The sequence below is a fragment of the Homalodisca vitripennis genome, chromosome 1 (genome assembly GCF_021130785.1).
Source record: "Homalodisca vitripennis isolate AUS2020 chromosome 1, UT_GWSS_2.1, whole genome shotgun sequence".
In the NCBI taxonomy this organism is placed as follows: domain Eukaryota; kingdom Metazoa; phylum Arthropoda; class Insecta; order Hemiptera; family Cicadellidae; genus Homalodisca; species Homalodisca vitripennis.
In genome coordinates, this window is record NC_060207.1 from 228,455,694 (window position 1) to 228,483,072 (window position 27,379).

The 27,379-nt window shown below is 39.6% G+C and overlaps 1 protein-coding gene across 2 annotated transcripts in view; it reads right to left on the reverse strand.

Annotated features, from left to right (window-relative positions):
* Positions 1-27,379, reverse strand: part of LOC124353128 (RNA/RNP complex-1-interacting phosphatase) — a 133,019-nt gene that overhangs the window by 21,285 nt on the left and 84,355 nt on the right. For both annotated transcript variants that reach the window (XM_046802977.1, XM_046802978.1), the window contains exons 4-5: positions 18,132-18,219; positions 12,267-12,346 (exon numbers count right to left, since the gene is read on the reverse strand). In XM_046802977.1, the coding sequence (XP_046658933.1) occupies positions 12,267-12,346; positions 18,132-18,219 (168 nt within the window). The remainder of the gene's footprint in view (positions 1-12,266; positions 12,347-18,131; positions 18,220-27,379) is intronic.

Consider the following 27,379-nt stretch of genomic DNA (forward strand, 5'->3'; position numbering starts at 1 on the left):
ATATAGTTGCTCCTATGCTGGTATAGTCTTGGTGTAACATAACGATTTGTGTGCGTTGTATGAAGAGGGTGCAAGAGGATTTGCAATAGTATCTCTAAACCAGAGAACGTGTTCATTACAAATTCGACTACAACAATCTTGCTGTCACTTTTTGAAGTAATTGAGCACGGGTTGGAATACGAGGCCAAGTTAACATCATACATGTACCTCGACCTCCAAAAGATGTTTGGATATCCCTAAGGCTCTCGGACTTCATTTACAGGAATTTGAATTTACTCTTAATATTAATCGCTGTTCTGATACATTCGCTGGACCATTTACAAATGACATTCAGACTTCGATTTGTGGTGGGATGGATGTATTCTAAGAGGATCAATTCAGGAGTTTCACAAGGATCCTACTTGGGACATGTGATTTTCTTTTTTCTTCTTAATGAGATAACACATACCCTGAACTGTGACGTCTCCGTTTACGCAAATTATATCAAGACACTGATCGTAGGAATGGCAGGCCATTACTAGTCAGGATAGAGCGTTTGCAATTGCTTTAGTAGCTAAGACAACAAAATCAACGATAAATTTGCAATGGTGAGAAGGGTTGGATCAATAAGAATGATGAGTTTAGCTCCATATTGTATGTATTCCATATATTGTAGTCCGGGCGCTCTGCTGTCAAAACTATGTACGTATAGAATTCATTTTGAGCTTCTTCGTCTTCGACTTTCTGTGGATCACTTCAGACGAACGTAACTAAGATTCCAGGAATCAAGTCTGTGACAGCGTCAGATTTTAGACGCTACACTATGAGGAAGGTAAGCTCGAGCTAAAATCATCATTCATAAAACAGCGACTTAAATGTACGCCAGCATAACAATCCTCGGTTTTTGTCATAGTCCATTGAGAGTTTTACTTAGCAGATTTCGAGCTTCAAATGTACTCTGAATATTTTATGGTATCAACAGAGGTTTGGTGGGTAGCATGAACACTCATAAGTAAACAATGAAACTAAATCAAAGAATTACATTTATACTGGAAGAAAACAAAAGAACCATATTTCTTATTTTATTCATATTCCATTATTTTTTTGTCAGGAACACAATTTTCCGAGCCATCCTAGTAGAGAAATTTTTGTAATAAGCAACAACTGTTGTTCTAGTGAACTTTTTGAACACGTCTCTTTGATAAAAAGCAGTAAAACATTTATTTCCGGTCCACTGCGCAGATGATGGTGTGGATGTGCCACGGCTTTTAAGCCGAAATCCGATACGGTCCACCATATAGGCGAAAACACGTATGTTAGTGGTCAAATATAATTCACTGAGCTGATCATAATTGGAGTGCATCCAGCCCACGGAGCAGGTCACCAGCGTCCTGTCGTTTCTTTCTTCTTCTACTTTCATCCCTTTCCTTGTTAAGGAAAAATCATCCTTCTATCGCCAAAAATAAACTCCTTTCCTCGTGTTATTCAAGGTATATATCGTATATTTCCCCAGAGCTGGGCATATCGAGCTTATTGAAAAAAAATAGGATGCTCTTCCTTCCGAGAGTCCGACTCCAAACGTTGGGTTCACATTTATCACCGCCAGAGTCAGCCTGACAAAGGTCCAATTTGTAGCATATTAAACGTATCCTGTTTGTCAGCCGATAAACTGATTTCCCGTAATCTATTCAACCCGATGGCACTAAAATTACTCAAACAAGGTATGATAATATTGGACAAGATTGTAAAGGGACCGCACCGGCGGGTATAAACAAGCGGCGACATGTCCCGGCCAGACGTACACAGACCGGACCGAACGTGTACAGGCCTCCCCGCCAGTTGTAAATCCACTGTCCGTCTTCTGTTTCCCTGATTTGTGGTTATAGGAGCACACAAGCACTGTTATGCTTTCGCTACACGGATAGACACAGATCACGTCTTGCGGAGGATCAACTGGCGACCTTAAGGCAAGTGGCATCCAAGGACGATAGTAAAACATAGTAAAAAAAGGTTTCTAACTCGTCGCTCATCTCTTTGAACAAGTTGTTTGATCATTCCACGTTGACAACCGTACTAGGACCGTTCACTTATCCTCTGAGATCGGCTTGCTGAAAGTCACAAGTTCCAGACTTCAACAAGGATGAGGGATCGAACAGTGAAGACAGGAATTGATTTTTTAGGTAGAATGTTCTCGCAGCGTTACACAATCAGTTTATATCAAGCGGTAACATTTGAATGGTATTAAACTAGTTATAAACGTTGACTATACTGCTACAAACCGTGCTAACATACCTCCAAACTGACGTATATCTAAAATGTAGCTCACAACAACGATACACAAACTAGTCTGGAAACGAGAATATAATTTATTTTTTAATTATTTTTACAATACCGGCAACGTAAACAGAAATGAAGATGAGAAAGTACGTACTAAATAGGCAAGGAACGGTAGGACGAGCGCTAATATCCAGAATGCCTGACCCAGTGCTGGCAGTCATCTACTAACGATTGTAAATAGACGTATTCAAGATTATCATTAAAAACAGAAATAGGTCCAAGTTCACTAAGACCTCTACGACAACGCGATCATGTACAACGAGATGGTGATGTCATTTGTCTTGTCATTGGGCTCGTGCAAAACGAGATTGTGATGTTATTGATCTTGTCATAGTACTCGTGCCAAACGAGATGGTAATGCCATTGGTCTTGTCATAGTACTCGTGCAAAACAAGATGGTGATGTTATTGGTCTTGTCAGTACTCGTACAAAATGAGAAGGTGATGACATTGGTCTTGTCATAGTATTCGTGCCAAACGAGATGGTAATGCCATTGGTCTTGTCATAGTACTCGTGCAAAATGGGATGGTGGTGATATTCGTCTTGTCATAGTACTCGTAGAAAACGAGATGGTGATGTCATTGGTCTTGTCATAGTACTCGTGCAAAACAAGATGGTGATGTTATTGGTCTTGTCAATACTCGTACAAAATGAGAAGGTGATGACATTGGTCTTGTCATAGTATTCGTGCCAAACGAGATGGTAATGCCATTGGTCTTGTCATAGTACTCGTTCCAAATGAGATGGTAATGCCATTGGTCTTGTCATAGTACTCGTGCAAAATGGGATGGTGGTGATATTCGTCTTGTCATAGTACTCGTAGAAAACGAGATGGTGATGTCATTGGTCTTGTCATAATGCTCGTGCAAAACGAGATTGTGATGCCATTGGTCTTGTCATAGTACCCGTGAAAAATGAGATGGTGATGTTATTGGTCTTGTCATAGTACTCGTGCAAAACGAGATGGTGATGTCTTTGGTCTTGTCATAGTACCCGTGCAAAACGAGATGGTGATGTCATTGGTCTTGTCATAGTACTCGTGCAAAACAAGATGGTGATGTTATTGGTCTTGTCATAGTACTCGTGCAAAACGAGATGGTGATATTACTGGTCTTGTCATAGTACTCGTGCAAAACGAGGTGGTGATGTCATTGGTCTTGTCATAGTCCTCGTGCAAAATGAGATGGTGATGTTATTGGTCTTGTCAGTACTTGAGCAAAACGAGATGGTGATGTCTTTGGTCTTGTCATAGTACCCGTAAAAAACGAGATGGTGATGTCATTGGTCTTGTCATAGTACTCGTGCAAAACGAGATGGTGATGTCATTGGTCTTGTCATATTAATCGTGCAAAACTAGATAGTAATATTATTGGTCTCGTCATAATACTCGTGCAAAATGATTTTTTGATGTCGTTGGTCTCGACTCATCATAGTACTCATGTCCAACGAGATTGTGACATCATTGATCTCCTCATGGTATTCAAGCACATGATATTGTGGTGTTGGTCTCGACATAGTACTCGTTCAGAACGACATGGTGATGTTATTGGTATCGACATTCTGCAATAAAGCCTCAACGACGTAAACATTTCGCAGCACAGAACCTCTCAATACGGGAACTTCCCTGACAAAACACCATCATCTTAGTACATCCGAGTATCATTCTACCATCATCAAACCCGAATAAATTAAACACTCTGGCAACCTGTGATTCTGGAGAATTCACAATACCCCCAGTCAGCAAATCCGTGATATTCGAAACCCGAAGAAATTCAAATCCGTTCCTCTGATTGTAAGGCGTTGCGTCACTTCTCGCAGCTGTCATCCATCATCGAGCACCGGCAAGAATAAGAATTTACCAGATATTTACCACAAGAAGAGCCCAAGCAATTCGGCTCAAAAACCAACTCTGGACGGAAAACCTCCGTAACGACATGCTACACAACCGGTCAGAGTCCACTATGGTTCACAGTAGCATGAAGTAACTAAAAAGCACGTACCAAGAAATAGCGAATTACCTAATGTTACTTTACCGATGAAGTGCCAACATTTAAACGGAAATGAGCAAAAGTTGTAACGAGTGCCTCCATTCATCTTTTTTTCGGTCCAGATTTGTCACCGGAGTCCACGCAGAGGTGTCACCACTCCCCACAAGCAGACAGGCGTTTTAGGAAGTCCACCAAAGGTGTCGTGGGAGCTGTACCAAACTACCTTGGTTTCTAAACTTTTTTGGGTTTTCGACCGACAGCAGAGAGAAATGGCCTTTGATCTGGGGTCCCACAGATTGTAAGCGTAGCCTACTGCACCATATCTAGAGCAGTACTCTGCTCGCAACACAAAGTTAGTTTTGGTGATCGCTATGATAGAGTACGATTCATTTAGTATGATCACACGGATAGTTCCTGGTTTTATGTAACCTAACCGGATAAAGTACAAAACTTCTCTTATCGAGGATGAGGATTGTACGCTCGCCGCTAATGATGACATCGTGTATCGGGTAGAGTAGGTGAGAAAAGTGGGCGGTGGCGCCAAGCTGGGGGGGCGGGGGCGTGTAAACCGTGCACTTTATACACGTGTAACTGTAGAGCGGGTCAGGGGTCGGGTTACCTCGCCAAAATGGGTTACCAGCGCCGTATACGTGAGCTATGTTAACGACAGCCTCTCTGGGTGGTCCCTGGTAGCTCGCCCACGCGGACGTCTCTCTCTCTACGCCCCCTACTGGTACCGACGTGTCGCGATCTTCGCGGCCCGGAGGCACCGCAACTGTCCCATACGTCACTAATCGATGCATCATTAGATGTGGTCCACATTGTGGCCTTTATCGCAATCTCTGCATTCCCAATTAAGACGTTTCTCCTTTTTGGGCGCTTCCTAATTCGGAAACTCCGAGAGGTCCCGTTTCCGATGGGATCTGACACAGTACGACTTAGAGAGCGGCTCAGTCACTAATTCTAATCCAGTCATAATAGCTGTCCATAAACAAGAGAACAGGGTGATAACAAGTGAACTAAAGTGATGTACATACTATCCACTTAAAACAATAATATTCCAGAGACTTTCATCCGCCAAGTAACTGACGAGCAGTTTAAAAACAGAGATAAAACAAAATTACAAATTGATCAAATGAAAATTAATAACAGTAACGTTTTATAATGTAATCGGTCAAAATAAAATAAAAAATGGCCAATACAAATAAGGACAATTTAGGAATAACGAGTTTATATATGTTTGAGCCCTCCATTTCAGATACACCGTTTACCGATAGAACGGTTCTAACTGTGTTGATGTGTTTTTAATTTGACACCACTGGATAAACATCGTTTGGTTATAGTAAGATCCTTACTATATGAATGGGTTTTTACTATGAGCATCCCGTTGGAGAAACACAGTTTAGCTATAGTAAAGCTCTAACTGTGTTGATGGATCTTTTTACTTTTAGCCTCGTGTTGCAGAGACACCGTTTAGCTATAATAAAGCTCTTGTAGTGTTGATAGATTTTTACTTTTAGCCTCCCTTTGGAGAATAGCCGTTTGGCTACAGTAAAGCTCTTACTGTGTTGATTAATTTTAATTTGGTCATCCCATTCGTTTATTCCCCATAGTAAAAGTTTTAATGACCTGATTGATTTTTATTTTGATGGCCGTAATTGAGAAACAAAGTTTTTATAAAAATCTTACTGTGTTAATGGATTCTTTATGAGCCAAGCATTGCAGAAATACTATTTCATTTCTTTAGTGAAACTGATAACTAAAATTTCGTAAAACTCTAAAATTTAATATACATAAAATTACTTTTTATTCATATTTTGTAAGATAACTGTAGATTGCAAACCTGTATTTACAACAATACTATGATATTACCTCTTAAGAGTAAAGTAATAGTCTCCTACCAAAACAATAGCCGAGGATGAGACTGGAGGGACACGGGGACCGGAGCGGAGAGCCGTGAGGGGCGAATCAGTCGCATTCCGACTTATTCTGTGGCCGATCCCAATTAACACAACCAGGTGATGAATAGAGTCTATAATTCGGCCTGCAGGACTGGAGGCGCGTGGGCCACCATTATAAATCGTAATCAACCGCCCGTGACAGATGCTTTTGATTCGCCTAGCCTACTTAACAGTTCATATTGTCAAAGCAAATCACTCCTTCCTCTGAATCTCCGAAGGCCGATTTTTAAATGCCCTCACTTTAAATGTCCGAGGGCCCGGTGAAATTTCAGGGCTCAAAGTTACGTCTCTGACCGCGATCATTACTGGCTAAACTGCCAAAAGTGCCACTCTGGGCCAAACTAAGTGTACCGAACAAGAACGAGCATGTCCAGATTTCAAGGATCACGATCGTCCTCGCTCGCTTAAGTGGCATCGTCCCTGAAGCGATTCTTGCGATAGACGTTTGCTGAGTGTATATTAGCTAATCAGACCATTTTGCAAATGAATGTATTTAACGTTCGTTTTGTTTTGTTTTTTCGTGTATAATTGTCATGAGGAAGGGTCTGATAAACATGTTTTAATAAGAAACCGTGCTACGCAAGAACCAAGCTCCTACCTGAGCAGTTAAATAGAATCCGTGAAGACAAAACCTTCAACAAACATCACATGGAGTGGTTGCTGGAGCACACCTTCTACACCTTACAAGAATTTATCAACTGGAGGAACAACCAGAGTAATCTCACTAGGTTTTAACTTTACATACATTTTAATCCAGACAAATTATATCTGAACTTTTTTTAACCAAACTGTTTGTTTTATGTAAAACTGTTGACGCAATTACGGTTCTCAAAGAATATGTAAATAAAGAAGTTTGTCTATTGCCTAGGCTTTATAACTGGTGAGGGACAGGTGTCAATGGTGGCCCACCTAGCTTCAAATTTGTATGGCACATTGAATAACAATATAACAAATTTTAGATGTCTGGTCTTCCCCTTTCTGATCTGCTTTCACTATATATTGTCTTTAGCACGCTGACCTCTATACAGATAGCTATTAAAGTTGCAAAGATCAGAATGAGGTGCTATTGCCTCTAGCAGCCTTTCATCTTCTTCGGGTGTAAACCAGCATACTTTTCGTGAGAAACACATGCACACTTCGCCCAAATCACTCAGCGACTGCGGTTGAGTTTCCCGCTGGAACCAGATTCGCTAACAATCGTTACAAGCCGCTAGCCGCTCCAGTTGCAGTCGCATCAGGGACAATCGTCCTATTTGATGACGCTAACTAGTGTGCAGATACGATCACGGAGCGATTATCGCTAGAGTTGCTTCAGGAACTATGTTCCTTTATGTGAAGTCTAGAGAAGCCACGGATTTGTACTCCGTTACAATCATACTACTCCTAATTTTTTTAAAAAAAGGTTCATTTTACAAGTACAGATAACAATCTCGTACATCCGTTTTGCTGAGGTTTCGGCACTGGTACTTCTTTTTAACCTATTACATAACAGAATCAATGGCTAATTGCTCCTAAATGGTTTTTAACTCTTGAGCTTCTCGATTGCCAAAGTCCTCCACTAAGTTTTCCACAAGTTACGGCAATTTGTCGCTTTTTCTGGAAAATAAATCCACTTACGGAAAGACAAATAGTCCACTAAATATTGGTTTCCCGCCGAGTGTCGGTAAAGATCAAAGGATGTTGCCGAATAAGAGTCGGAGATTTGTTGCTACCCTCTTTGTGCAACTAGTGGAGAGAGTTGGTGACAATTTCATACGTACGATACAAAATATTTACGTTCAGTGCTCGGCTTTCATAACTACTGAGTATATAATCAATGTTTATTGACTGACCTTGATATTATCCTTCAGCACTCTTATCAAGCCCTTACAAACTTTGATCACAAACAGTGAAATGGTTGATTTTGAGAGTTTTTATCAAATAACCGAGGTTTGTGTATGAATCACCAGTAACCAAAACAGTAATGTAACTGCTACGTTTTCTCGGACAGGTACTGCTTTCTTGTAGTTTGCGTCACGCTTCTTGATTTGTCCGATCATTGAAATCAAATACTCAAAGCCACTACTGGTCATTCGCAGAAAGTTTTTGACACTCCCTTCGCACCTCTGCTGACGACTCAACGTCATCTTCTCGGAAATTATGTCACTGCCACTGTACCTGTCCCTAGCCTTCAGCGAGGGTCTTACCCAATATGTTCGGGGACCTCTTGTACAGTGGCTGGCTATGATGACACAGCCTATAATTGTGCCTTCTTCGTCCGACATCCTTGACACTGCTGCCTAATCCTTTCGCGCCATCTCTTTGGCAACAAGTTTTCCAATTGTTGCTTTAAATTTGGAAAGAGAAACTTTTAGTTGACAAATTTTAGTTTTCACAAGCAATCTTTTGTCGACTTTTGTGTAAACGCGCTTTTACAACCGACCATTAAGTATTCTGATTCTTTGCATGTAATTTAGAGAATTAACCATATCACCACGAATTCATGAACAGAATAGAAATACTTCGACACTATGAGGTGTTTCAGTTACGGTTTAACCTGGATGGAATTTGTTTGAACCTGTTTATCCTGTATAATGACACCCACTTGTGACGGTAGTATGAATTCTTCTGTACTATAGCGTTGAGCACCAACGTTCTCCCCGTGTCTAGTCTTATAAAATTGAACAAGTCTCTGCCGCTCATCATACTATCACCGGCTTAGCACTACACATCATTTCCAAGATTTAGTGACCAACAAAATCAAAAATCCAATATTCCTGTAATTTGCTCTGCTCCACACTCTGAATCTTAGTTTTTATTACTGTTACAATTTGCATATTTATGGCATTTTCAAACTCCTTCGAGTCCGATTTTGAAGCAACTACCACAATCAATGTGCACTACCAGAAACTGTAGGACTACGAGGACATTACTCTTTTGTTTGCATTTTCCTGCTGCTGAATACCAGCAATGATAACTTTGGTATTTGTGGTATTAGTTTTCAAGCAAAGGAATATTAACAACTCATCAGTAACAGTACATCAGCTTTGAGATCATGTATCACCTTTCGTTTCTGGACAAGTAAACCCCATTTATGGCATAACTCATGAAAAATAATGAGCCGAGATTGTTGCTTAGGATTTCGTTGCTATTATTCTTCCAAGGGCTTATTTGTTAAGGTCACTATTAGTAATTCAACCATAGGCGGTGATTACTTGGGCACTATTATCACTAATCGACCAAGACGATAGGTTATCCTGACCACCAGTATAGTCCTTCGATTACGAATGGTAGTTACTTGGGTCACTATTGTCACTAATCGACCAAGAAGATAAGTTATCCAGACCACTGGTATAGTTATTCCATTAAGAACGGTAGTTACCTGGGTCACTATTAGCACTAATCGACAAAGAATATAAGTTATCCAGGCCACCGGTATAGTTATTCGATTAAGAACGGTAGTTACCTGGGTCACTATTAGCACTAATCGACAAAGAATATAAGTTATCCAGGCCACCGGTATAGTTATTCGATTAAGAACGGTAGTTACCTGGGTCACTATTATCACTAATCGACCAAAGAATATAAGTTATCCAGGCCACCGGTATAGTTATTCGATTAAGAACGGTAATTACCTGGGTCACTATTAGCACTAATCGACAAAGAATATAAGTTATCCAGGCCACCGGTATAGTTATTCGATTAAGAACGGTAGTTACCTGGGTCACTATTATCACTAATCGACCAAGAATATAAGTTATCCAGGCCACCGATATAGTTATTCGATTAAGAAAGGTTACTTACCTGGATCACTATTATTACTAATCGACCAAGAGGAAATATTGTGTAGTCCAATTAAAAGCCTTAATTAACCAGGGTTACAACAATCACTATTCGGCCAAATAATATTATCTATACCAGTTATAATTGTTCGATTAAGAGCGGTAACGACCTGGGTCACTAGTATTACTAATCGACCAAGAGGAAATATTGTGTAGTCCAATTAAAAGCCTTAATTACCAGGGTTACAACAATCACTATTCGACCAAATAATATTATCTATACCAGTTATAATTATTCGATTAAGAACGGTACTTACCTGGGTCACTATTATTACTAATCGACCAAGAGGAAATATTGTTTAGTCCAATTAAAAGCCTTAATTACCAGGGTTACAACAATCACTATTCGACCAAATAATATTATCTATACCAGTTATAATTATTCGATTAAGAGCGGTAACGACCTGGGTCACTATTATTACTAATCAACCAAGAGGAAATATTGTGTAGTCCAATTAAAAGCCTTAATTACCAGGGTTACAACAATCACTATTCGACCAAATAATATTATCTATACCAGTTATAATTATTCGATTAATAGCGGTAACGACCTGGGTCACTAGTATTACTAATCGACCAAGAGGAAATATTGTGTAGTCCAATTAAAAGCCTTAATTACCAGGGTTACAACAATCACTATTCGACCAAATAATATTATCTATACCAGTTATAATTATTCGATTAAGAGCGGTAACGACCTGGGTCACTAGTATTGCTATTAGACCAATAGTTAGCCATCGTTGACACTTTTCACAGAAGTTATTTACATCTTTTACTGCCCCTGTATTGCAACAAAAAATATATTTATATGAAGACTGTACACAGACCAACTCCACACCGCGTAATGAAGCCAATTGCCGATCGGCAACGCCCAGAGCACTTTTGATGTACGTAGATCGGTCTAAGACAATCAGCACAGTTCGACAATAACGTCGCGATTGTCGGGAGACAGGAGACAATGGGCAATTTGTCGCCGCGCCGCACAGTAGAGCCCCGCACTGCAGTGTCGATCACAATACGTCTCATTAGTATCTCATCTCGCTCTCAGACGGTGGCCCAGTTTCGGATCAGACAACGGGCTCGTTACACTGTTGTGACGGCGCGACGCGACGTCGGAGTGAAGCGACATCTCACACCGCCGTAGTAAAGCGTCATCTCACATCGTCGGAGTAAAGCGACATCTCACACCGCCGTAGTAAAGCGTCATCTCACATCGTCGGAGTAAAGCGTCATCTTACATCGTCGGAGTAAAGCGACATCTCACACCGCCGTAGTAAAGTGTCATCTCACATCGTCGGAGTAAAGCGTCATCTCACATCGTCGGAGTAAAGCGTCATCTCACATCGTCGGAGTAAAGCGACATCTCACACCGCCGTAGTAAAGCGTCATCTCACATCGTCGGAGTAAAGCGTCATCTTACGTCGTCGGAGTAAAGCGTCATCTCACACCGCCGTAGTAAAGCGTCATCTCACATCGTCGGAGTAAAGCATCATCTCACATCGTCGGAGTAAAGCGTCATCTCACACCGCCGGAGTAAATCTTCAAGTCACACCGTCGGAGTAGAGCGTCATCTCACACACGTCCGGTTACAATTCTCTCTAACACGATTATCCTTAACTACAAATTTACTATACGTGCATTTCCAACCATTATGAACTGTAAGCGCGTCCAAAAATCACTCTGTTTATTCGCCCTCATTCGGCACTAAAACACAACACAACAATTCCAATATTACTTAAAATATTTTCATATTTGAGCCAATTTGTGAAGAGTCAGGATGTTTAAATTTGACTTTTGTTGATCAGCAAACAATTTCTGCACTTCAGCGAGTACTACGTAAGAGGAATAGGATGGGGAACTATTACAATTCTGAATTATGCTGGTAACGCCCTATCAATACAAACTCTTCATAAACAAGATTTACCACGATTGTAAAATGTACTAGATGGTTTATTACTGTCACATGATATGAAAATTATATAATCTTCACTGATGGAGTTGGATCTCAATGTGAAACAGTAGGGCAATTATACAGAGGGGGTGCGCATATAACTTTGCTACAAAGCACAGATTTCTTCCCCACATTTGTATTCCTCCTGAATTCTATAAAGCTCCTCCTAACGTCCTAGAATGTTTATAGCCTACTAAGTGGTCCTTTTGGTTGTTGTTGAGTCACCTACCTCTTCACTATAGAGTTCGGCGGCAGCACGTGGCCTGGACACAGAATCTTCTCGTATTCAATGTTTTCTCTTGTGAATTCCTGTAAAAGAAGAAAATGAATAAAAACGTGTAAAACCATGAATTTGTCCTCCAATTTGTCGATTTTTTTAAATAAGCACGTACAATGAAATTAACAGCAGAATATTCTGACACATTTTAAATATACTTATATTCTGTTTTATTACACAGGGCGATTCCGATAAACTGAGGATTTGAATACAAACATTTTTTTCCAGTACACAATGTTTCGTATCCGAGATAATTGAGAATTTGTGAAACACCTCCTTGTAGGCAACACGTAATGTTCCCTTTGAGATTTGGCAAAAAAACGCAAAGCTGTTGAAACAAAACTTTATTTCCTTCGTAATAACACATAAAATAACCACATTATGTGAACAAGAATGGAAAACATTATTACTGTATTATTATTGTAGCAAATGTTCAAAATGTTTCCCGTTTGTGTCGATGCAAAGCTGTGCTCTTCGTAACGTCGACTGTCTTACATTTTGAAAGAGTGGGGGGTTTTCCTCCCACTTCTGATGCTTAGTAATGTTTTGAAAAATTAATAATTTCTACGTCCTTTTTTGCACGAGGGGGAACTTTAATTTGTGATTAAGAAGAAATACACATTTAGTTTCAGTAGCTCAGCGTTTTTCTGGTAGAACCTAAAATGGAACACTAACTTTAGCCTATAAGGAGGCTTTTCTCAAATTATCATTTTCTCGGCAACGAAACATTTGCGACCCTATATGTATTGGACAAAAAATGTTTGTGTTCACATCCTCTATCAACCTTGAACAAAATGCACACTTTTATGGGAATCACGCTTTAGATTTCCTACACTTATTGGGCTTCGACTTTTCAAACTTAAATCCTCTGGAAGCAATACTATAAGTATGATTAATTGAACATATGGGAAGATCTCAAGATGAAGCACGTCACAGTTGCGACTCACTGTACCAACACAACACGACTCTTACGTAGGGAGTCCTAAGTTGGTTTCTTCCACGAGTTGAAGAATGGTGGCAACCCAGTCTGGTTGGTTTGGCATTCCCCAGAGACTGAGCTTCCGCCAGTTTTCTTTTTGTCAGATGCCATCGTTACACAGTCAAAGAGGATATGCTCAGCAGTTTATTTCCTGACTGCTAAGAAGTTTTAATCGTTGAAGAACACTGTCTTTGTCAAATGACTCCTAAAGAGGTAATGTTCAGTAAGGAAAGCAATTAATTACTCTCCTCAGGTTATCCTTGATAAACCAATCAGAGCCCTGGCTTTGGGGCTCGTGAAAAGTTCTTGCAAAGTTAACGGCCAGATTGGCATTGCCACCTACGACTGTGTTCATCATAAGTCCATCGTTTTACAGCGCTTAAAGCCTAGGAACGGCTAATCTGGCAGACAGGCTTCGGACCAACAAATATGACCTGAATGCTTATATTCCAGGTAATTCACTCTTCGAAAGAGAGCGTTGAGGGTCGTCTGGGGAATGAGATCAGATGAGAGCTGTAGAGAGCGTTTCCGATATAGTGGGATCCTTACCTTGCCCTCCCTTCTCATTTTTCGTTCGACAATGTGTGTTTATCAAAATAAAAATCTTTTTCCACATTTAAATCATGATCATAACACACGGCACAGAAATTACCTAATTTCAGACCGTTTCAGGCTCAACCTTTTCAAAAACTAATTTTTTTTATTTTGGTCCTAAACTGTACAATTTACTTCCAAATGTAATCAAAACTCTAACAGTTCTTTAAATCTAATCTAAAAAATCTAAATTATAAACAGTTTCAAAAATTATTTAAAGACTTACTTGATCGGGAACGCTTTCTACAGTCTCCAAGAGGCTCTCGTGATATCCATGTCTTGAATAGACCGATTTTTTTGCAGTAGGAATAACTTTAAAATGTTACAAGAATTTATTGTGTTTTACCTTTAAATTGTATGCTGTTCTGTTGCTTTTTTATAATTACTTTTGATACTGATTTTTTTACTTGCACAGAAAACCCTTTGAGTTGTATTGTGCGAATAAATTATTCTTATTGGATATAATACAAAAGATTATTTAACAGGCTTAGGTTTTACCCGGGATATATTATCTATGAAGTAAGCCGTGCGTTTTTAAAAACATGGAATACGATGGGCCTACACATTTTATTTGGAAACCGTCAAGTACAAATGTGTATCAAATTTTGAGTCTACTATGTCATATTTATGTCCTAAATCAATTCAATTCAATTTCGGTCTTCAAAGAGTAGCTAATGATTGATCAAGATACAGCGGAAACCGAACAGAACAAATGTTATAATGTGTGGAATGAAAACAAACCAGAAGCTGAGTGATGTGAAGCGGACCTTGATAAGTGGCGGAGGAGATGGAAGAGCCGATGAGGCGGCATCAGATCAGAACAGAAGACAAATCAGAGCGATCGACTGAATAGATAGGTTCTGATTTGCATGAGGCGCCGGCTGATAGATGCCACCGCTACAGTTACACGTCACGGTTGCGTCACAGTTACAATACGTTATTGGTTTTCGCAACAGCTATTTGGGGACTTCCTTGCGACTGGGAGATACGTCTATTACGAATGTGATATTCTGTAAATGGCCAGAATGAAATCAATGGACTCGAACTTTAAAAGGTCCATAAAATACATACATGTGCCTGCAGTAAGTATTCTGTTTGATTAACTCAATTCGGATTTAGAAGATTTCAAAATATACACTAATACATGGAAATAGTAAGTATAGAGTTTGATTTACTCTTTTCAAGCTTGGAAGAGACAATAAAATACACTTAAACATGAATATAGTACGTTGTTTGATTGGTTCAGATCTTCCTCATTATTTAGAACTTGGTCTGCAAGGAGGTTGGATAACAAAATTAGGAATGCAATACTAAATACTAAAAGTTACACGCGGCTATTCCCAACATTTCCTGCTGAACAATAGAGTCATCGAATATCTAGTTTTCTTTATCTCTAGCATACAGACGCACCAGCTGCCCAGTCCATTCGAGTGATGGAACTATCAACTACTTTTTACAACCAACAAGTGACTAGTCGACTATTTTTACATCCGACTAGTGACTAGTCGTCTACTTTTTACATCCGACAAGTGACTAGTCGTCTACTTTTTACAACCGACAAGTGACTAGTCGTCTACTTTTTACAACCGACTAGTGACTAGTCGACTACTTTTTACAACCGACAAGTGACTAGTCGTTTACTTTTTACAATCCGACAAGTGACTAGTCGTTTACATCCGACTAGTGACTACTACTTTTTACAATCCGACGTGACTAGTCGACTATGACTGACTAGTCGTCTACTTTTTACATCCGACTAGTGACTAGTCGTTTACTTTTTACAACCGACAAGTGACTAGTCGTCTACTTTTTACAACCGACTAGTGACTAGTCGACTACTTTTTACATCCGACTAGTGACTAGTCGTCTACTTTTTACATCCGACTAGTGACTAGTTGTCTACTATTTACAACCGACCAGTGACTAGTCGACTACTTTTTTACATCCGAACACCGACTAGACTAGTCATGAACACTAGTTGACTAGTTTTCTCGTCAACATGAAAAGACCCATGGTCCAGTCGAGTGACTATTCCACTACGGGAAAGTCAGATATTCTCGAAACTGTTTTCCCGCCATTTTACGTGTGTTTCTTGAGTGACGTTACGCTGATTGTACGTAGTGCTCAGCTACTTGTAAAATGAGTGATCGACTGTGTACATATGAATTTGATCGAACTGTTGGTAGTACTTCGGTTACAACGGTTATCGCAAGATACACTCAAGCAACGGTCGAGCGTGGCTGCTGCTTGGATGGTTGACCGCTGAGCGATCCTGTCCTTGCAAGCAGCCCGTCCGCCCAGCCATTCATGGTGGTTCGGAAGTCACCTTTAAACCGTTGGTTGTCAGGTTTAGTGTAAGAGAGGACTTCTTAGTACTAACTTCGCCTCATAAAATAAAAAATGTTTACTCTACTTTCAATTCGTCGCCGGGTGATTTGTATAAGTGATGATGGTAGTAGTGTCGAGTCAATAGTAGTTAGTGACAATAGTGACAGTGATCCAGACTTTATTCCTGGTACGGACTCTGAATACTACACTGGTGTTAACGATGTACACACTTGTTTTGCGGCAACACATTCCTGGAAACTCGTACAGGTACGGCACCAAAATATGCAAGCTGTGTGATCAATCAGGGTACACATATTCAGTAAGAACCGCAAAGGTTCCAAAAAAACCTCTTGGAACAAAAGATTTTGTAAGCATGAAATTGTTTGCTCAGAAAACAATGAAAGAACAGTTCTTATTTAGTGGATAGATAAGAGAGCAGTAACACCTTACCTCCGCATTCTATAAGCCTGAATATGTCGTGCTTGATCCTAAAAAGGGTGGTGAACCATAAATTTGGAAGCCCTTAGTTGTCGTTGACTACAATGAGGCAAAAGTTAGGATTGACCTCTCAGATCAAATGTCATCCTACAGCACTGCAGTGCGAAAGACAATGCGATGGTTCCACAAATTTGGAGAATAACCTCACCTTGGCACTTCAGGAGGTAACAGTTGGTTGACCTTCAATGGTTTCCTGAACTCTAAGATAACTCCTAATGCTCAGAGAAGGAAACACGTGGTCTCAATTACTCATTTCAAAGAGGAATTAGCATTTTCATTCATGGGCGTGTAAAAATAACCTCTTATTCCGAGAATAACAGCAACTGGCCTGGCCACCACTATATGACGTCATCTTTTGTCGGGTAAGGAACTAGAAAACGCAGAGCCCGGAAAGTGTGAAAATGTGATACAAAAGAGTGTCTGAAGAAAAAGGACGTAATGTAAACTTTATTATCAGGTTATTATTTGTTGTAGCAAAATAAATTTGGTATCAAAATGTCTATATGAAAGTAACCCATATTTCACTGTTTTTATAATTTTGTAATAAAATCTTCTGTTTTACACAGTTACTACAGTTCAAAAATTTTATATGACCACCATTTTTAAACCGGATTTGGTATTTTTATGAGACTTTTTAACAGTTCGTAATTCATTGCAATATTGTTTCTGGACTCCAGTCTAAAGACGTAGCAAATAAAAAATTAAAATGTTGAAAGTGTAAAAATGACTACTACAATTTAAACACAATAAAAAAACCTACACAAAAGTATTGCAAATCAGAAAAGTTTCAATTATCACCTCACACAAGCCAATGCTTAAACAAAATTTTTTTCACTGAAAATACTGTATATAAGCAAATGTTTCCGGATTTGTTAGTATCTCACAAGAGTTCCCATACATGTGTACCAGTGTAAACGTATCTTAAAACACACTTAGGGTCCTCCACAGCTGAGAAGGACTATACATATACAAGCATCGTTCTGATTCCAGAGGGCCTACAAAGGTGTTAAAATATGAAAAACAAATTTAACAATGTTATTGCAGTGTTTTCCTATCTCTTTATAAAACAAAACCGTTATAAAAGTACACAAACAACAATCTAGAAGATTTTCACATGAAACAACGGATTTGTGTGAATAATACTGATGAAATACTGAAAACATACAATAATATTAAACAGAATTTCAAGGAATCGATTGAAAATTTACAGTAACCCCAATTCTAATTAAGTTTTGTCAGTAATTCTCAATAACATGACACTGGTGTTGTTGTACTCCGCTGATACAACAGGGATAACAGAAAAAATAACTAATACACATAAAATGGACGAAGGGTTTCTAATGTGTTTTCTAACTTGATAAAGTACTAGGAGTATATTCACTTGTGAATTCAATGAATGGGAACATGTTCATACATACCGTCTTTACGTAGTATCTGTCCGTGTTGGTCAAGTCAATGAGGAGCCCAATGTTAGGGAAGGCCTTCTTTAGATCATCCGGGCCAAACCTGTGACACAAAATCAACAGTAAGAACACTTTTCACGTCATTCAAACAACAGTGCATGCTTACGCAGGCAGTACCAGGTCGAACTTCCATTCTTTATCATATGTAACTTGAATGGAATACTTGAGTTTTATAATTCAATTGCGGTCTCGCAGTGCGCATAATTAAGACAATGAATCTAATTACTGAAGCATAACTTTCGATCATCCGTAATACCTCTTGGATGATTGGTTACTCATAATGCGAAAATCATATTTCTACGACGAAAATAGATTACAAGAATGATTACAGAACCGGTTGCGACATAAATATCTCCCGTGTCAAAAAGGTTAATAATCTATATATTATAAAAGTTCGGTCTTCAGTCTAAGTAATCATTCGGTTCGTTTATTGACGCGACACAATATGTGACCTCGTATATAATGTTCATCAAGGAAAAATAATTTAAAAGTAAAGTGATTCCATCAAATTTGAAAGTGAAGACGTCACAGAATGTCCGCACTTAGTGTCAGAACTGTGCTATAAACAGTGACAATATTGACGAGCTTTATATAGTTGTCCACTATAAAATATAAGCAAAACAAGAAGACAATCAATAATTGTCTATATTGTTTATAGTTACCCGTGGCTTCGCACACAATTTCCTCCTGAATTGCAGGAACGTCATCCATAGGCCTCCATATAATTCCTTTTAAATTCCATGGAAGTATCCATTTGTCAAACCCTCCTGTGAAAAATGATTGTCGCTTACAGATATTCTAATCTTCTGTACATTTTAGATTTATTGGACTCACAGTTGACATATTTTTCCAGTAGCATCTGAACTATTTTAGTTCATTGCGGAGTTTAATTGTGGACTCCAAGACAAATAAAGTTGTTTATTACTCAGCTGACAGCTAGTAAGGAGGCCAGTGGTTGGGCTTGAAGCCTAGCGGTGCCAAATAAAATTTACACGGGTACACAAATTCTAGCAACAAACTTACACTGAGAAATTTGATAAAGAAATTTATGTTGAGTCCTGTGGATCCCAGGGCGCTTTTAATAATAAAGCGTGTGCTCGTATGTACTGCATGTCGTTTTACCAACTGTACGCACAGAAATCCTCAAATAAAAATTGTCCAGCTATGTTAATACTTTATATACGATTATAAGTAATCCTACAAATTTGTGCTAAACTAAAAACGTCGGGATTCCACCTTCTAGTAGCTCACTAGATGGAACCACAACACCAAACAGTAAAGTCAAAGTAACACGTTTATTGCCTATATTGATTTACATTATATAGCAAGTCATTCTGTAAGGTAGTAATTTTGTCTCTCATACCACAATAACACATTCAAACATACGATTTTTCACTCGTACAACCAGTGTATTCGCCAATTGTTTCCACCCACAACACCAGTGTCAGTTTTCAATAATGGTGATCTCCCAATATTCCGCCAAAAATCCGTTTGACATTCTAAAATACCTTTGGCATCAAAACACTGTTTAAACAAACTTTTAACGCCTTGGGCGTTGGAGCATTATGGAATCTGGCAATCTGTTGATAAAGTGCATACAGTCTGCGAGGGCAGGTGTTCATCTCCTCTGAATCTCCCAGTTCAGTAGTTGTCTCTGCCTCTTATTTCATAACCGTGAACATCTCGGTCTCTTGTCAGGGCACCTTTCGACACACAGAATAATATTGTTCCCAAAATCTTGTAGATACTTGGTAGAGTCATCAGTTGCATTTTTTGAAAGTTAGTCGGCAATACTCTCTGAAATTCATGTAATTCGAAGTGCTTCTTTTAAAGCTTGAAATCTCTCAGAAACTGATCGTTTACACTAGCCTCCCATAACACCACTCCATAGGAGAGGTGTGGGTAAATTAGTCCATCCATAATACGCCGTCATCAAAACCTCACTTGGGCGATATTGGCAAACTGACACGTGATCATTCCATCTCAACCCTAGATCTAAGTGTATACCATAGGATTTTTGATGAACGTACATCCTTTATCGTGAAGTCTCACAACTCCAAGGCAGAGCCACATTCCAAGTCGATCGGTCGTGAAGAATGATTCACAAATTCAGATTTAGAAGGATTGTTGTGAGGTTGAGGCTGTGGAATTGTTGGACACCATTGAGGTCAACAAAAACCTTTTAGTCCAACTCCTCCTTTGATTCCTGCGACAATTTGGGTTCGTAATGAGGTCCTCAGCTGAGGTTTCCTGTGGCATCACTTCAGAAGAACCGGCAAGGAGCCGGGACCGCTAAAACGTGGAGAAATTATTAATTTCACTTCTCAATAATGAAAGAGCGCCATAAATATGGGAGCAGCACACCTTGCCTGGCGGCTGCTTTATAATAATAGAGCTTTACAACGCCGTACCGTATCGGGTAATACTCCCCCGTATTCACCCCTAATGTCTCATTCCATTCCACCCTTAAACGGATAATTTTACACATTAACGAGCCATTATCCTGATTGCTTTATTCTCCATAATATTATCTTTTTCGGAGATTTCAAACAACGAAGCGCTCGGGCCAGGAAATGAGACCCGACCATTCAGTTTGCAGTATTGAGACGTTAAGGAGGGGTGAGTTGAAAAGATAAAATCCATAAAATATTACAAAGCACGGTGGTTGGTTTCTTCCCAACGACTTCTTGATCCACCAACAATCGACCATATAACAGGTTTAACCTTCTTCCCCTCTCGCAACTAAAACTACGTTGACGTTGAGACGATGAATAAATTGTAAAACATGATCTAAATGTAGAGATGGTACTACACACAAAAATGTAAGCTCTCACCTTCTATCTTTTAACCACGAGAAAGGTTTGCAAGGCTGTTTGATAGTAAAGATTCGGTACATCAAAGCTGATTGCAGAGAATTCTGATAGCTGATCTGTGTTATGGTTTCAATGGCCTCTATGACAAACACAATTCAGTAAAATCCTCTTTATACTGCGTTTGGAAAGAGGTTGGAAGTAAGAAGAGGTATAGAAGACAAGCGTTTGGCTGCAACAATAATTATTTTCAGAGAGTTATTGATTAAAATTACATCAACAAATGACAACCCTGCATCTGGTTTCATACTGGTGAATATCACCTCGAAGTATCAAAGAACACCTCGACCTAATCACCTCAAGAATACAGAAGGAAAACACAGTCGCCAATCAAAACTCTCTAAAGAATTTCTGCAGAACACTCTATTGTACAATTTTTCCATTATACTGACAGCCTTGTTTTAAATCTGAAGACTGGTTCCATTTCGTTTTATAGCACATAAAAACTGCACATTTAGATGCAGTTAGTCTGAGCAAACAGTTTTTGAAATTTTTGAAACCAGAACTTTGCCAGATATCGCTAGGTATTTACCTCCAATACAGATTTTATTATCAAGATGTTCCCAGATCAGCCATATTATCAAAAATCATCCAAGAACTTTTGTGAACTAAGTTGCCTCTAAAATAACATCATCCATGAAGCAGTTTTCACTGCAGATTTCAATATTGAGGGAAATTAACATTTGATTTTAATTTCCATTATATTCAAGTTAATCTCGGTGAAATATTGAATGCATGAATTCAGTTGCATCAATGACATTATTTCAAGATCTTGTGTGTGTATTTTGGCTTTCAAACATACTGTCATGTTATCAGCATATTAAACTAGTAATTCAGTGGATTACTGAATTCAACCAACATAAATCAGAAATAGAAGAAGTCCAAGTCAAGAAGTCTTTGAGTGATTCTGAAGGTCTTTTTCCTAGAAACAAAGTTCGAAATAGTGAATGAATAAAATGGTACAAATAGCCAAAAATCTTCTAAAGGTCCAGAAATAAGCTAAGGACATGGTCCTTAATCTTCCAATCCATCAATAATATTTTATTTCCACAATACTTTTCAATGTTAATTTACGATCTGTTTTTTTTTTATTATTTTTTTTTATTTCAATATTTTCAAAGGATACTAATAAATCTGCGATAGCAAAATACGTTTTCAAATATTTTTCTTAATACTAGAAGAAACGAAATTGGACGATAGTTATTCGAAATTACAATTAATGCTATACTAACTTCAACATAAATTGTGGTACCATATTGCGGTTTTCAGTGGTGCGAACGTAGAAAAGGCTCGTGATTTTACTTTTTCACACTGTTCTCGCTTTGACACTGTCACAGCCTTATTTTTCTACACAAAACTGTTAACCAAGAAATTTCGGAAACAGTAAATATTTTCAATGAATTGAACATTTTTTACCATTCTTGACCAACTTTACAGGTACACAATCCCGTGTAACATATCGGTGCAATTTATTATTATCTGGGCCAGGGTGGAGTGTACGGGGAGTAATCGATATCAATTAGGTGTTGTAATGAGGTGTCAGCCGAGCCGCCAGATGTAATCAGCTGATAACGTCTACTATCTGGGGTCATCTGGCACAGCGACCTTCACTTGCGTAATGGCCGTTGCCCGTCTGTCCGTCCGTCTGTCTGCTGTCGCCGCCTACACCACCTCACCGCCGCCTTGCCGCCCGCCGCCTGCCGAGCCCTGCCAAATTCTCCCATCGTCACAGCAAATCCTGCAGGGCAACCAGGACACTTGGAGAAACGGACAACTACTTTTGAAAAATCAGGCAAGGGCCTTTGCAGTCACAGGCTCTACATAGGGATCAATAACTAATCAGCCACAAATTGAAGTAGTTTCCTGTCCATTAGATCTAAGTCACTGTAAAAAATTAGCTTCTGAAATCCAATTTATGAAGCTCACCACCTTACAAAACCCCCAGCATTACTTACTGTTTTACACCCAACTGGACTAGAATGAACATGATGCCTCGGGACCGCTTATGCACCGATTAATAGAATTCTGTATATGCATGGAAGTTACTTGCCACTGGGTATCTGGGAGATTCCTAAACATAAAAGTTCTAGAACTGGGAGGTTCCGACCTTTTCTCGGAAGATATGAGGCCACGGGTGTATCCAGCTTCGGAGAGCTCCCAGCGTTGATCCTAGAAAGATTCCAGTTTCTATAAATACCCGAACTCATAAATTTTGGCCTATGGAGATTTTCCTCAACTAGAACATACAATCTCTCAAAGGTAGGTACTAGCTTTTAGACGTTCCTAATCTCTGGAAGGTACTGGTATTAGAATGGTTTTTATAAGGTTTAGTAGCTCCCTTTCCTCTAGAAGCACCCGATTACTGGAACCTCTTGGCATATGAACGAATCGTATCTTCAAAAGTTCCCTAACTCTAGAAGAATTCGGGCAATATATAACAGCTGTTTTACATAGGTTAACATTTTTTAAGATACCAACTATTTTCAATTGTTTTAAAAGTCCAACGGTACTTTTTCTAACAAAAGCCGTCAACGCATTAAAAGGCACGCTTACACAAGCTAACCGAAAAAACACATCTCGTTGATATATAAGTAATTAAGGCTTTCCGTAGTTTAACTTTAATACTAAGGGAAGGTCGTACGTTTGCACGTTAAAAGCGCTATTTTACTTTGGTACAATCTCAGTTAGATTATGCTGCACCAGTTTGGTCTCCACACTATAATTTAATATCCATATTTCCAACATAGAAAAAATTCAAAAAGATTATTACGATATTTATTTTTTTTTTAAAACAGAATGAGGTTTGTAGACTCTTGGAGCAATTGGAAAATTCTTTAAATATTAATAAATTTTAATAAAATAGTACTTAATACTTTTTTCCTAAATTGTTTATTTTTTGGACGAGGCCTTTCGAAACCGAAGGTTTCATCTTCAGGCAACTCCACAAAAAAAGAAAAATAAAAAATGTAAAAGATGAAACCTTCGGTTTCGAAAGGCCTCGTCCAAAAAATAAACAATTTGGAAAAAAGTAGTGTTTTTATTAACATTTAGTAATATTTAAAGAATGGGGTTTACTAAGCTCTTATTTACTATAAGCAATTACTCAGCATATTCAATTTTAGTAGTCTTCAGTCCAGACGTAATTTGTTATTGCTAACTCATTTGTTTAAACTTGTTATAAATAAGTTAAGGATCCGTCTTCTATACAGCAAATTCGTTTTCATATTCCCGGAATTACAATTCAATGGCTTAACATTTAGATATTTTAACAATAGTTTAAATGAGTTCATAAGGGTATGTTTTACTGTGCTTGATATATAAATATTTATACGCATAATTATATAAACCATAGTTTGGCATAACTTATATACCGTAGTTTTTCATTATATTTAATAAGTTATTGTATCTTTGTTTATTACTAGTTGATTTTTTTATTAATGTATACTATTTATATATATATATATATATATATATATATATATATATATATATATATATATATATATTGATTTGAGTTTAATAGTTTTTGTTATGAATACTTTTTCTTGCTTACAAGTGGTAGTTTTTGTTTAGTTTTTTAGTACTGCTCTGTTGTAAATAGTTTTTTTTACCTGTAACAGTGCTTGTAAAATAAATAAATAATGTTAATATTAATGTGACAAATACTTGAATACAAAATTGTTATAAAGAGGTCCTGAATACCTTCCAACCAATTTTCTTCTACCCACTGAATATTTTCGTGAAGAGGATTTCTTAATTAATATGTCCGACTCTGTATTGTATTGGCTTCAAATCAATAATTGCTCATATGTATATTGCAATAACCATTACTCATTTTATGACTATACCATTTTAGGTTATTGTGATGTTATTTGGGAGTATAAAATATTATACCAATTATCTTATATCCTTTTTTATTATACATTTTTTCACATGCACACTAGTAAATATATATTTAAATGTCAATATTAACTCAATTGCTATTCATAGATAATACTTAGTTTTACCATCAATAGAATCTCAACTCAAGACACCTCAAGTATTAAGCTAGTCTCGCACACCCAAGAGACCCCAAGAGTGGGGCAGGTGGACAGGAATACCGCCATTGGTATTCATAAGGCGAAGGGGCAATTTATAGATGGGGCAGTTTTAATGAGCTGCTGGGAAGAGAGGATAATTGGAATTTTACAAGAGTTTAACGCGAAGCCGCAGCCGCAGTCGCCCCGAGGCTCTCCTCTATCACACCTTCGGCGGGTAGGCAGTCCTCACTTGACACAGTCGCCTTCTGCTAACCATACAACAACCCCCATCACAGTCTGAAGCCTTCGTACAGACAATATGTAATACAGAAGCCACAGACGCAGTCGCCCAGAGGCTCTCCTCTATCACACCTTCGGCGGGTCAGCAGTCCTCACTTGACACAGTCGCCTTCTGCTAACCATACAACAACCCCCATCACAGTCTGAAGCCTTCGTACAGACAATATGTAATACAGAAGCCACAGACGCAGTCGCCCAGAGGCTCTCCTCTATCACACCTTCGGCGGGTCAGCAGTCCTCACTTGACACAGTCGCCTTCTGCTAACCATACAACAACCCCCATCACAGTCTGAAGCCTTCGTACAGACAATATGTAATACAGAAGCCACAGACGCAGTCGCCCAGAGGCTCTCCTCTATCACACCTTCGGCGGGTCAGCAGTCCTCACTTGACACAGTCGCCTTCTGCTAACCATACAACAACCCCCATCACAGTCTGAAGCCTTCGTACAGACAATATGTAATACAGAAGCCGCAGCCGCAGTCGCCCCGAGGCTCTCCTCTATCACACCTTCGGCGGGTCAGCAGTCCTCGCTTGACACAGTCGCCTTCTGCTAACCATACAACAACCCCCATCACAGTCTGAGCCTTCGTACAGACAATATGTAATACAGAAGCCGCAGTCGCCCAGAGGCTATCCTCTATCACACCTTCGGCGGGTCAGCAGTCCTCACTTGACACAGTCGCCTTCTGCTAACCATAAAACAACCCCCATCACAGTCTGAGCCTTCGTACAGACAATATGTAATACAGAAGCCAGACGCAGTCGCCCAGAGGCTCTCCTCTACCACACCTTGGGCGGGTCAGCAGTCCTCACTTGACACAGTCGCCTTCTGCTAACCATACAACAACCCCCATCACAGTCTGAAGCCTTCGTACAGACAATATGTAGTACAGAAGCCGCAGTCGCCCAGAGGCTCTCCTCTATCACACCTTCGGCGGGTCAGCAGTCCTCACTTGACACAGTCGCCTTCTGCTAACCATACAACAACCCCCATCACAGTCTGAAGCCTTCCTACAGACAATATGTAATACAGAAGCCGCAGTGGCCCAGAGGCTCTCCTCTATCACACCTTCGGCGGGTCAGCAGTCCTCACTTGACACAGTCGCCTTCTGCTAACCATACAACAACCCCCATCACAGTCTGAAGCCTTCGTACAGACAATATGTAATACAGAAGCCGCAGTCGCCCAGAGGCTCTCCTCTATCACACCTTCGGCGGGTCAGCAGTCCTCACTTGACACAGTCGCCTTCTGCTAACCATACAACAACCCCCATCACAGTCTGAAGCCTTCCTACAGACAATATGTAATACAGAAGCCGCAGTCGCCCAGAGGCTCTCCTCTATCACACCTTCGGCGGGTCAGCAGTCCTCACTTGACACAGTCGCCTTCTGCTAACCATACAACAACCCCCATCACAGTCTGAAGCCTTCCTACAGACAATATGTAATACAGAAGCCGCAGTCGCCCAGAGGCTCTCCTCTATCACACCTTCGGCGGGTCAGCAGTCCTCACTTGACACAGTCGCCTTCTGCTAACCATACAACAACCCCCATCACAGTCTGAAGCCTTCCTACAGACAATATGTAATACAGAAGCCGCAGTCGCCCAGAGGCTCTCCTCTATCACACCTTCGGCGGGTCAGCAGTCCTCACTTGACACAGTCGCCTTCTGCTAACCATACAACAACCCCCATCACAGTCTGAAGCCTTCGTACAGACAATATGTAATACAGAAGCCGCAGTCGCCCCAGAGGCTCTCCTCTATCACACCTTCGGCGGGTCAGCAGTCCTCACTTGACACAGTCGCCTTCTGCTAACCATACAACAACCCCCATCACAGTCTGAAGCCTTCGTACAGACAATATGTAATACAGAAGCCGCAGCGCAGTCGCCCAGAGGCTCTCCTCTATCACACCTTCGGCGGGTCAGCAGTCCTCACTTGACACAGTCGCCTTCTGCTAACCATACAACAACCCCCATCACAGTCTGAAGCCTTCGTACAGACAATATG